Source organism: Colobus angolensis, unplaced genomic scaffold, assembly GCF_000951035.1.
Source record: "Colobus angolensis palliatus isolate OR3802 unplaced genomic scaffold, Cang.pa_1.0 Scaffold294, whole genome shotgun sequence".
Taxonomy (NCBI): Eukaryota; Metazoa; Chordata; class Mammalia; order Primates; family Cercopithecidae; genus Colobus; species Colobus angolensis.
Genome location: NW_012116199.1, coordinates 2,235,745 through 2,247,947, shown reverse-complemented (window position 1 = coordinate 2,247,947; position 12,203 = coordinate 2,235,745). Strand labels below are relative to the sequence as shown.

The 12,203-nt window shown below is 38.0% G+C and overlaps 1 protein-coding gene across 2 annotated transcripts in view; it reads left to right on the top strand.

Annotated features, from left to right (window-relative positions):
• TJP1 (tight junction protein 1) overlaps window positions 1-12,203 on the top strand; it is a 274,337-nt gene that overhangs the window by 225,995 nt on the left and 36,139 nt on the right. For both annotated transcript variants that reach the window (XM_011949255.1, XM_011949256.1), the window contains 2 exons: window positions 7,147-7,286; window positions 8,483-8,588. In XM_011949255.1, the coding sequence (XP_011804645.1) occupies window positions 7,147-7,286; window positions 8,483-8,588 (246 nt within the window). The remainder of the gene's footprint in view (window positions 1-7,146; window positions 7,287-8,482; window positions 8,589-12,203) is intronic.

Here is a 12,203-nt window from a genome sequence, read left to right as displayed (position 1 = left end):
TATCTCATGGGAGACTTCACACGACAGAACCGTTTGAAAGAGTCTAGAGCAGGCTGCTGGCCACTGAGTACTTTAGGATGCTGGGTACTGCAGGAGCATGCTGAGGGGATGCACCTTCTCTCCTACAGTGTCTCCCCAGGACCCTGCACTGACCATGCTGCCTGCCCTCTGCCTATACTAAACGGCTCCAAACAGCTGCGATTTCACAACCGAAGTTTTTTACTTGAAACACCATGTTACTCCTTGCTAATCTAATTGAGTGTGTATTAATCAGCTACCCTGGTCACATATTTGATTGGGTAAGACCTAAAGAAGGCTCTGCTTACAGTGAGTCCATTCATGGGAGCTATAAAATCTGTCTCAGAGACTCCTTTCCAGTCTATCTCTGTCTGTCAGCTGTCTTGTCTAGAGCTTTCAAGTAGCTCATAGCCTCTAGATAACAAGGTCATTACCTTTAGATGAATACGTGCAAGTTAATACAAAAACAAAAACAAAAACAAACCAGAAACCCATCTTACGCTTCTGGAGAAAAGCAAAAGTGCCCATAAGAGGGTCTTGTAGTACCTTAAAATGTCCAGAGTTTCCTTCTAGGCTACCAGGAGCTAGAATACATAAACATGAGTCTGACTCCTAACGCATAATTTTTATAGAAAGCTTTCCTCATAATAGCAAAACAAAACCACAGACATGTTTTTAAGCTTAAATATCGAGAGCCATTAGAATAGAGTTATGTGAGGAAGGGCTGGGCATGGTGGCTTGCACCTGTAATCCCAGCAGTTTTGAAAGCTGAAGTGGGAGGATCACTTGAACCCAGAAGTTCGAGACTCGCCTGGGCAACATAGCGAAACCCCATCTCTACAAAAAGCAGAAAACGTTAGCAGGGTATGGTGGCGCGTACCTGTGGTCCAGCTGCTCTTGCAGGCTGAGGTGGGAGGACTGCTTGAGCCTGGGAGACCGAGGCCGCAGCGAAGTATGATTGTGGCACTGCACTCCAGCCAGGGCAACACTGAGAACCTGACTCAAAAAAAAGAAAAAAAGGAATTATGTGAGGAAGGTTTGGGGAAAATGTGGTTCATTATCACAACCTCACCCATTTCTTTCCGTAATTGCCACTGATTGTTGACTAATTTCATGTGTAAATTCAGATTGTATCTTGACCTCATAGTCACATTTGCTTGTGATAGAACATTTTTATGTTTGGAAAAGTTGATTATTTTATTTATTTTGTGCTGTAACTCTAGATCTGCGTTGTCCAGCACCATAGCCACTAGCCGCGTGTGGCTGTTGCACATTTGAAATGCGGCCAGTCCAAATCGAGATGTATTGTTAGTGTGAAATGCACACTGGATTTGGAAAGCGTAGTATATAAAAAATATAAATTACCTCATTAATAACTTAGATGATGAAATATTTTAGATACATTGAGTTAATACAATTTATAAATTGATTTCACCATATTTTATTTAACATGGATTCTAGAAAATTTTTGATTACATAAGCAGCTCATTTTATAATTCTCTTCAACACTACTAGTTCTTTATGTATTATTGAATAATGCCTCCATCTTTTGGTAGGTAATGGAAATGCACTAAAAAGAACTAATATTTCAAATATTAATTGTATGAAAACGTGAATAGAGTGGTGTGAGTCCTATTTGTGTGGAATGTTTTTGAAGGCTAATTGCATTTAAAGTTATAATGATTATATCACAGGACAAAAAGGTAATTAGCAATGGGGTTTACAAATTAGCCAAAGATAAAAATACGCCCAGGAGTTTTGTGTGATACATGGAGCAAGAGCTCTACATGTATAGCCAATGAGAACCTATTGTTTATCATTGAGGAGAGCATTTGAGTTAAAATATTGTAAATTAAAATACCAAGATGGTAATTCTGTTAATCACATTTTAATGTTTAGACGTTTTGCTCAGTTACAAGAAAGAAGAAAATCAATTGGGATTGTTACCTTTTCTAAACAAATTCTGCTTTGTACAGAGCAATAGAAATCTGTAGAACTATTAAAATTTTGTGAGTAACTCATTATTTTTAAAAATACTCATTTTTAACTCATTTTTTCACTTTTCTCTTTTTAAAAATAATTTTGTATTTATAATATATTGTATTTTTTAATGCAAAGAATGCAGGGATAATTTACTATTTTGCACTGCCCTTTTAATCTGAGGAGCACAGCACAATTTAGGGATAGAGCTTAATTTTGTTGATTTATACTTAGCTAATTGTATTTTATTACACAAGCAATAGCTAAAAATTGTTAGCTTTTATAATTTATTGATTGATTCATTCATTCATTTATTGAGACAGAGTCTCACTGTCTTGCCCAGGTTGGAATGCATTGGCGCAATATCGGCTCACTACAACCTCTGCCTCCCGGGTTTAAGCCATTCCTGTGCCTCAACCTCCCAAGTATCTGGGATTACATGTGTGTGCCACCACACACGACTAATTAGGGGAGTTTCACCATGTTGGCCAGGCTGGTCTGGAACTCCTGACCTCAGGTGATCCACCCACTTTGGCCTCCCAAAGTGCTGGGATTACAGGAGTAATGTTTCTTGTTAAACATCATTTGCATATGTAACTGGCCCATCTTTTACAATTTAAAAGTAGCTCATCCTTATTTAAGTTAGAAAATATCTTGGCTTTTTCCCCCCCCAAAAGATTGTTTTACTTCAGTGCAGCTCATTAAGAATATACCAAGTTAAAAGCAGAATATACCTCCACAGAATGGTTAAATGAATACAAAAATAGAAACTATGCAAAGTACTTACATTTTACTCCTTCAGGAAGACAACGTAGAAAGAAACCTTATCCTGAAAAGAGACTGCTAATAATATGCGTTAATAAAACCAAATTTTTTGTTTAAAGTTAGGCTTTATTTAAAAATAATTTTAAATATATTTTTTCAATCTTTATAAATAATACATAAGTAAATTTTTGTAAAAGTTGAAATAGTAGAGATAACTCTAAAATTCCTCTTGGCTACTATTTTGGCTATTTTTCCCTCCAAGGTGAGCCACTGTTGCTTGTTTGATATCTGTTGCTTGTCTGCACATGGGCATGTGCAAACATGTCTGTTTGTATTATAGAGATAACTTTTTAAATAGCTATATGGTATCCTGCTGTATGTATTCTGTAATCTGTGTGTCTTACTTGGCATTTTATTTTGAAGTTATTTTATTTATTTGTTTATTTATTTATTTATTTTTTGAGACAGAGTCTCGCTCTGTCGCCCCGGCTGGAGTGCAGTGGTGCGATCTTGGCTCACTGCAAGCTCTGCCTCCTGGGTTCATGCCCTTCTTCTGCCTCAGCCTCCCCAGCAGCTGGGACTACAGGTGCATGCCACCACACCCAGCTAATTTTTTGTATTTTTAGTAGACATGGGGTTTCACCATAGCCAGGATGGTCTTGATCTCCTGACCTTGTGATTCGCCCGCCTCAGCCTCCCAAAGTGCTGGGATTATAGGAGTGAGCCACCGCGCCCGGCCATTTTAGAGTTATTTTCATGTCTGTACGTATCGTTCTCTTTCATTGTACCTAATTTTAATAGTCTTTTACAAACAATGTATGCTTATTAGAACAAGTGAAATAGATCAAATCCACCAACTCCACTTTACCCCCATTTCACCCCCAATTCTCACTCTTCTTGAATTAAGCCATTCTCCAGACTCATACTGACGTTTGGTATCATATATAGAGTTTGGGTTTTTCTTTTAAAAATTAAGAGATCAGGTTTTGAATTATTACTCAGCTAAATTATTTCAGTTGAACATACAAGGTGAACATCCAGTTTATTCTTTTGATTAAAAACTTTCCATATTATGGATATCTTGTTTCTAGGTGTTTGCCTGCAAAAACATGGCAGTAAGCACCTTCGTACTTGATTTCATGTACTGTGCTGGTGCATTTTTTTTCTAAAGTCTTCAAGGAGTGTGTTTGTGTTGTTTAAAAATTTTAATGGATAGTACCAGATTACTGATATAGATGTGTTTCAAATGTAAGTCTTTATAATATCTTTTACTATGCAAGTAAAAATTTTTAATCTTGTCAGATATTACTGTGACTTTATTATTATGTCAGATACCTTTATGGCTTCCAAATTTCTATCTTACTTGCGAAGACTTCCCCCAGTCTAAAGTTTTGGAATATTTAATGCTCTTGTTACTGGTGTTATTTTTTCGTTTTCATTTCCATCTGATCGTTGATATTGACAAAAGGGTTTTTTTTTATGTAATTAAAATTATCTTAATTCAGAAAATTTTTTGTAGTCTTTAATATCATTAAGTTTTTTTTTTGTTTTTTTCAATATTTTGGGACCATTAGCTCATGATTATATTAGCTGGGTCTTCAAAGTCAGAGTGAATTAACAGTAGTGTTCACAGGTATCACTGTCCTGTCACTGATTTTTATGTAAATAGTGTAAATACATTCAGCATTTCACCGTTTGATAGGGTGTTTGCTCTTGGTTGTAGAAAATAGTTTCTTTCATAATTATATTGCTTATTTCATTTTTTGTTTAGGAATGACTGCAGATTTTCTCATGCCTGTTTGATAGTAACACTTTTTTTCTGTAAATATTTGTGCACAATAATAAATTGTGTCAACAAATTCCTAATGTTGAACTAATCTTGCACCCTTGAAATAACCCTGATGATAGTCTTCTAATATACTACTGTATTCTCCTAGCTAGTATTTTATTTATTTAGAATTTTTTCAGGCCGGGCGCGGTGGCTCAAGCCTGTAATCCCAGCACTTTGGGAGGCTGAGACGGGCGGATCACGAGGTCAGGAGATCGAGACCATCCTGACTAACACGGTGAAACCCCGTCCCTACTAAAAAATACAAAAACCGAGCCGGGCGAGGTGGCGGGCGCCTGTAGTCCCAGCTACTCGGGAGGCTGAGGCAGGAGAATGGCATAAACCCGGGAGGCGGAGCTTGCAGTGAGCTGAGATCCGACCACTGCACTCCAGCCCAGGCGACAGAGCAAGACTCCGTCTCAAAAAAAAAAAAAAAAAAAAAGAATTTTTTCTCCATTCATAATGAAAAATATTATTTTCTCTCTTTGTACTGTTGTCATCAAGATTTGGATGTTAAAGGTTCTGGTAGCCTCAGATTGGAATGCTGATGACCAGAGTATTGATAATTGTTGAAGATGAGTACATGGGATTTTATGATACTATTGTCTGTATTGCTGTATATGTTTGGAAATAAAGGTTTTTTTTAAGTGAATTAGAGAGCTTTTTATATTTTTCTGTGGTCCAGGATAATTAAACAAATTATTTTGTTCTTCCAAGGTTGGGAGATTGCAGCTGGAAAACCATATGTACGTGATACTTTGTAAAATTATAGATCTTGATTTATCTTTTTATTAAAGATGCATTTATTGGCTTCTTTTAAAATATATATTGTCTTGGTACACTGTACGATTTCTGTTTATCTGGGGAAATTATTGAATATTTTGTTTTATTTAGTTTCTTGCCACAAACTGATACTAGAATGAATGTTCTTATAAATGTTTTCTTGAGTACATTTGTTAGTATTTCTCTAGAATAAATATAGAAGTAGAATTACAAGGTATGACCTAGTTACATTTTTTGTTTTGATAGTTTCCATTTTGCCTTCAAATAGTCATAAACTTTTACCATCATTTTGTGAATATGTCTGTTTCTCCATATCTTTCCCTACCAGTGATGTTATCACGTGAAAGTTCTCATGGATGATAATACGATTTCTTCTTTTTTTTTTTTTTTTTTTGAGACAGAGTCTTGCTCTGTTGCCAAGCTGGAGTGCAGTGGCACAATCTCAGCTCACTACAACCTCTGTCTCCCGAGTTCAAGAGATTATCCTGCCTCAGCCTCCCGAGTAGCTAGGACTACAGGTGCATGCCACCATGCCCAGCTAATTTTTGTATTTTTAGTAGAGACAGAGTTTCACCTTATTGACCAGGATGGTCTTGATCTCTTGACCTCGTGATCCGCCCGCCTCGGCCTCCCAAAGTGCTGGGATTACAGGTGTGAGCTACTGCGCCTGGCCGATAATACAGTTTCTAATTAATTTGTATTTCCCTAGTTCCTAGTGAGGTTAAATGTGTTTGCATATTTATTACGTGTTTGTACATCCTTTTTGCTGAAAAGCCTCTTTGTATTTTTGCATTTCTCTCTTGAGTTGTCTTGATTGATTTATAGTTCTCTTTTTCTTTTTCAAAGAGACGGAGTCTTGCTCTGTTGCCTAGGCTGGAGTGTAGTGGCTTTATTATAGCTCACTTTAGCCTCCAACTCCTTGACTGAAGCAATTCTCCCACCTCAGCCTCTTAAATAGCTAGGACTGCAGGAGCAAGCCACAGTGCCTGGCTAAGTTTTAAATTTTTTTTACAGAGTATGGAGCTCGCTATGTTGCCCAGCTGGTCTCAAACTTCTGGGCTCAAGCAGTCCTCTTGCCTTGGCCTCCTAAAGTGCTGGAATTGCAGACGTGAGCCATCATACCTGTCTTTTCTTTTTTTAAGTATCGAATTCTTGTGTATGTTGCTTAGGTCAGTACATAGTCAGCATTTATATTTGGTCAAACTGTGTGAAATTGTTAACATTGAGCTGTTTGAACTAAAGAATTCCCATTTCATTTAGTTCAGCCCAGTATTATATATTTTTCCCAATTATTTGCACATACTTTATGTAATCACTTTTGTTGATATACTGTGGCTTCATTGAGTCTTACTTTAAAAGACTCCTATTGATTATGTGAATGTTTAAACTCTTTTTTTAGGACTTGATTTCATCTGAAATCAGTTTATTTTTGTCATAGGGATTTATTTTTCTACATTTGTGGACAGTTGTCCCAACACCATTTATTAAATGTTGTGTTTCTTCTCCAACAGTTTTGGAATGCTACTTTCATAATACATTTTGCTATTATAGATATATTTCTTCATTTTTGATTTTATTACATTAATCTATGTGGTTTTTCTGTGGTAATGCTATTCTAGTTTTAATTACTAGGTTTTTGTAATATTTTGGTATCTGTTAGAGCAGGTTGTCATTGTTTTTGAAGTTGCATTGCCTCTTCTTATACTGTTCTCTTACAGATGCTTTCCAGAATCATTCTTATGCTCTTGATTTTTTATTTTAATGACATATAGTCTCCGGAGTAGAGATGAAGAGAGAATTTCTAAGCCTGGGGCTGTCTCAACTCCTGTAAAACATGCTGATGATCACACACCTAAAACAGTGGAAGAAGTTACAGTTGAAAGAAATGAGAAACAAACACCTTCTCTTCCAGGTAAGCATAACAAAACACTAAGTTCAAGAAATGTTTGCAATTAGAGTAAAGTAATTGTTAGGATTTACAGAAGATTTTAAAGATGCAATTATTGTTGTTCTCATGTGTGAATTTGTCTGCATATGACTTCCAGCATTTTCCCTTATGGGTAGCAGGTTGGCACAAATCAGTAGCCTTTCATGAATGTTATCCTTTACTTTCTAGATGGAAAATGTTCATCGTTAACAACTTCTTGCAATTAAGAAAGTTGTTTTCCAACACTGATCTTTAAAGAGAAATATGAGATTGGCTTCAAAAAGTTAGAAAAAAAGTTGTTTTGCTTTTTTGAAAGTGTTTTCATAAACATCTTATTGATTATACCTTTATTTATTTATGGTTTTTTGTTTTTGTTTTTGTTTTGAGACAGAGTCTCACTCTGTCACCCAGCTGGAGTGCAGTGGTGTGATTAGCTCACTGTAACCTCAAAATTCCTGGGCTCCAGCTGTCTCTCCACCTGATCCTCCCTACTACAGGTGTGCACCACCACACCTGGCTATTTTGGGTTTTCTGGTTTCTTTGTGGGGTGTTTTTTTGGGAGAGATGGAATCTTGCTTTGTTGTCCAGGTTGGTCTCCAACTCCTGGCCTCAAACAGTCCTCCCACCTCGGCTTCCTAGTGTGTTGGGATTACAGGTGCAAGCCGCTGTGTCTGACCCAAGAACCCTTTTCAAGCTGTCTGTGAAGACAGAACAGAAGAATCAGCAGGGTGCTAAGATCAGCTGCCTGGGAGGCCTGGAGATTTTGTTTCTGATGTCTTTCACTTCCTTTTCTCAAATCGTCTTTCTTGCTCTGCTTGCTTAGTGGCAGAAATACGGTTTTTGAAAACCAAATTTTAGCATAATGAGGAAAGGTAGCTACTTGGGTAGTCTTAACAGGGAAATGTAGGAATTCTCTCTTCTCATCTATTTTTGTTATTCGTTCCTAAAGAATAGATTTTTCAAATTCTGATTGCTGGAACTATGGAAAACACAGGTGAATGTGTAACATACCTACTTGTTATAAAGACTTCAGAATTTATTACCATAAAATGTACTCTAATACATGTGGTAGATATGTTCCTCATCAGGTTCTCTGAACTTATGAATTACATATTGCCTGGTTGCTTGCATTATTATTCCATGTTTTTCTAAAGTGAGTCCTACCCAATTTTTTTTCTTAGAACCAAAGCCTGTGTATGCCCAGGTTGGGCAACCAGATGTGGATTTACCTGTCAGTCCATCAGATGGTGTCCTACCTAATTCAACTCATGAAGATGGGATTCTTCGGTAATACAATTTTAAAGTTGTATTGTTTTCTTTGTTCATTATTAGGCATTATTTAGAGTAGGAATTTAATTGTAAACCATGTTGCATATATTTTTTAAAATAGTACATACCACCTAATACTATGATTAGTTTTTTTAGTTAACATTCTGCTACTTATATATGATAGTCAGTTAGAAATTAGACAACAGAGGAAATTTTTGGATGCATTCTTTCTCACCACTCTCTCCTGCCTAGTTTTTAAGTTAGGAATTAGAAAAAAAAAATTTCTGTTCAGACATCAGAATTTCCACAGCTTTCCAATGGAGCGTTAAAAAAAAAAAAAATGTGTTTCTCAATCTCAACACTAGTGGCATTTTGGGCCAGGTAAGCGTTCATCGTGAGGGGCTGTCCTGTGCATTGTGGCATGTTTAGCAACATTCCTGGCCGCTAGATGCCAATAGCAGTTCCCTAATTGTGACAATTAGAATTATCTCTGGACATTGCCAGATGTTTCCTTGGGGGCAAAATCATGGTTGAGATTGTTTGAGAACCTGTTCTAGGGTAGTTAGCAACTCATAAGTAAGTTTTTGCTATCTTTTTTTTTTTTTTTGAGACGGAGTTTCACTCTTTTTGCCCAGGCTGGAGTGCAGTGGTGCAATCTCGGCTCACCGCAACCTGTGCCTCCCGGGTTCAAGCGATTCTCCTGCCTCAGCCTCCTGAGTAGCTGGGATTGCAGGCATGCGCCACCATGCCTGGCTAATTTTGTGTTTTTAGTAGAGGCGGGGTTTCTCCATGTTGGTCAGGCTGGTCTCGAACTCCCGACGTCAGGTGATCCACCCACCTCAGCCTTCCAAAGTGCTGGGATTACAGGCGTGAGCCACCGCACCCGGCTAGTTTTTGCTATCTTAACGCCTTTCATTACTTTACCTTTTATACTTGGTAGAATTGAGATGTAAATTTGTAAACAAATTTCAAACCATCATGATCAGCAAATTAGTTTTTTGTTTGTTTGGTTAGTTTTTTTTTTTTTTAACAGGGTTTTGCTCTGTCACCCAGGCTGGAATGCTGTGGGACGATCTCGGCTCACTGCAGCCTCTGCCTCTCGGGCTCAAACAGTCCTCCCACCTCAGCCTCCTGAGTAGCTGGGACGAAAGGACACATACCACCACACCTAGCTAATTTTTGTATTTTTAGTAGAGATGAGGTTTCACCATGTTGTCCAGACTGGTCTAAAACTCCTGGGCTCAAGCAGTCCACCAGCCTCCCGAAGTGCTGGGATTACAGATGTGAGCCGCCATGGCCAGCCCGAATTAGTTTTTTATTGGCACTGGTAAAGGGGACATGATGTGAATAATTGAAAATTGGCAGATTTCCTCATATGGTTTGGATCTGGACCCCTGACTCTCGTATTTTCATTGCTAAAGAAAATTGGGTGGTTGTCTTAGACCCAGCTAGGTAGATAGAAGTAGTTTCTGAAAGAGATGGGGCTTTTACAAGTTTAAAATTGTACAATTTTAATATTAGGTAACTGATAATTGAACCTTTTATAAGTTGTGAAGGCATAGGTAGTCCCCTTCTTTTTCCTTTCTTGGGAATTGCTTGAAAATTTGCATTAGTATTTAAGGTTTAGGAAACTGTAATGATAAGATTCCAGAGACGGGCCAGGCATGGTGGCTCACGCCTGTAATCCTAGCACTTCAAGGCGGGTGGATCACGAAGTGAGGAGATTGAGACCATCCTGGCTAACACGGTGAAACCCCATCTCTACTAAAAATATCAAAAAAAAAAGCCAGGATGGCGGCATGCACCTGTAGTCCCAGCTACTCGGGAGGCTGAGGCAGGAGAATGGCATGAACCCAGGAGGTGGAGCTGGCAGTGAGCCAAGATCATGCCACTGCACTCCAGCCTGGGTGACAGAGCAAGACTCCATCTCAAAAAAGAAAGAAAGAAAGAAAGAAAAATTCCAGAGACCTCCTTCCCTGGGAGAACAAATAACCAAAGAGGATTTGTGGATGTGGGCAGGATTAGTAGCTGTGCCAGGAAAGGTTTGGTTTTTCATTTAAAGCCAATGAATGGATTTGATGCAGAAGTTAGTCTGTTTTGCTATTGCAAGTAGTTAATATATTGCAGGCAGGACTAAGTATGAAATGTCAGTCATTGAAGGCACATGACACTGTTGGTGAGATCTGGCCTAAAGTTGTCTTCTAACAGTGGTTTTCAGAAGCCAGGTTTTACTAAAGGGTGGATACTGTGCTCAGTTTTTTTACTTTCTGAAGCACATTAGATTGGTCAGGGTTAAAAGAGGATTTCCAAAGACTTATAGTCTTTTTGTTTTTGTTTTGTTTTGTTTTGTTTTAAAGAGGGCCTCACTCTGTCACCCAGGCTAGAGTATAATGGTGTGATCATTGTTCACCATAACCTCAAACTCCTAGGCTCGAGGAATCCTCCCACCTCAGCCTTCGGAGTAGCTAGGACTACAGGCAACGAGCCAGGAAACCCAGCCAATTGTTTTTTGTTTTTTGTTTTGTTTTGTTTTCTAGTAGAGACAGGATCTTGCTGTGTTGATCAGGGCTGGTAACAAACTCCTAGGCTCAAGCAGTCCTCCTGCCTCAGTCTCCCCAAGTGCTGGGATTATAGGCTTGAGCTACCACACCCAATTAGACCTGGAGTCTTAAGGACTTCGAGGAAATATTTAAAGAGCTTTCAGTACAGTGGGTTTAGGAGAGGAATCTATGAGAATGCTTTTGACCTGGCTAGGATACCACTACAACCAAGGGACTTGGACCATTTGTAGTAAAGCTGGTAAATAGTTTCATGGAGGGATCAATGATGCCACCAGCCAGTGAGAGACCTCTTCTGATTCTCAGGCTCTTACTGTTACGACAAGCTGATGTTAGTTCCAGGTCAGGTCACCCAATCAGAAGTGAATAAATAGTAAGTTCTGAAAGTTAAGATGATCTCTAGTTGGCTTAAAGAGACTAGAAATCTCTCCTTCCTCAGCACATTCATTCATTTATTTGACTTGTGTTTTTTTGTTGTTATCTGTCAGTTTCTAATAATTTGGTTATTACATAATAAAGGCTATAGGGATTTTTTTCTACCTTCTTGTCACAATAGGTAAAATAGTGTATTTTCTTGGCTAGGAATGTGGGGGTACTTATGAATACCTAGAAAGGAAATATTGTGGATAATTTTTAATTACAATCTGTTTCTGTCCGGTCAGTTCTTATAAGGCATCTTTTAGTATTTGTTTTGAGGAGTGTCACAAGGTTTCAACACTACACTGATGCTAGAGGTGGGTGTGTATGCATTATTTTTTTTCCATTCAGAGAACTAGAAAGGGACAGAGATTGGATGTGGGACTAATCTAGAAAGGCTGAATGACTATATGATTTACATTGTAAAACTCAGGGGGCAGCCAAGTAAGTTAACTACTGTCAACTACTGAAAGAGTCCACCAACTGCAAAGTTTTTTTAAAAAATCACTATCTATTGCATGTAGAAATCACAATGCTTGGAGCCTGATTTTGACTCCATCCTGTCAGGAAAATTAGCCAATTTATAGTTCAATTTCTACCTTTATTTAAAAAATTTTGACTTTTCAGTTATGTAATAGAAATGCTGTGTGATTTGGGG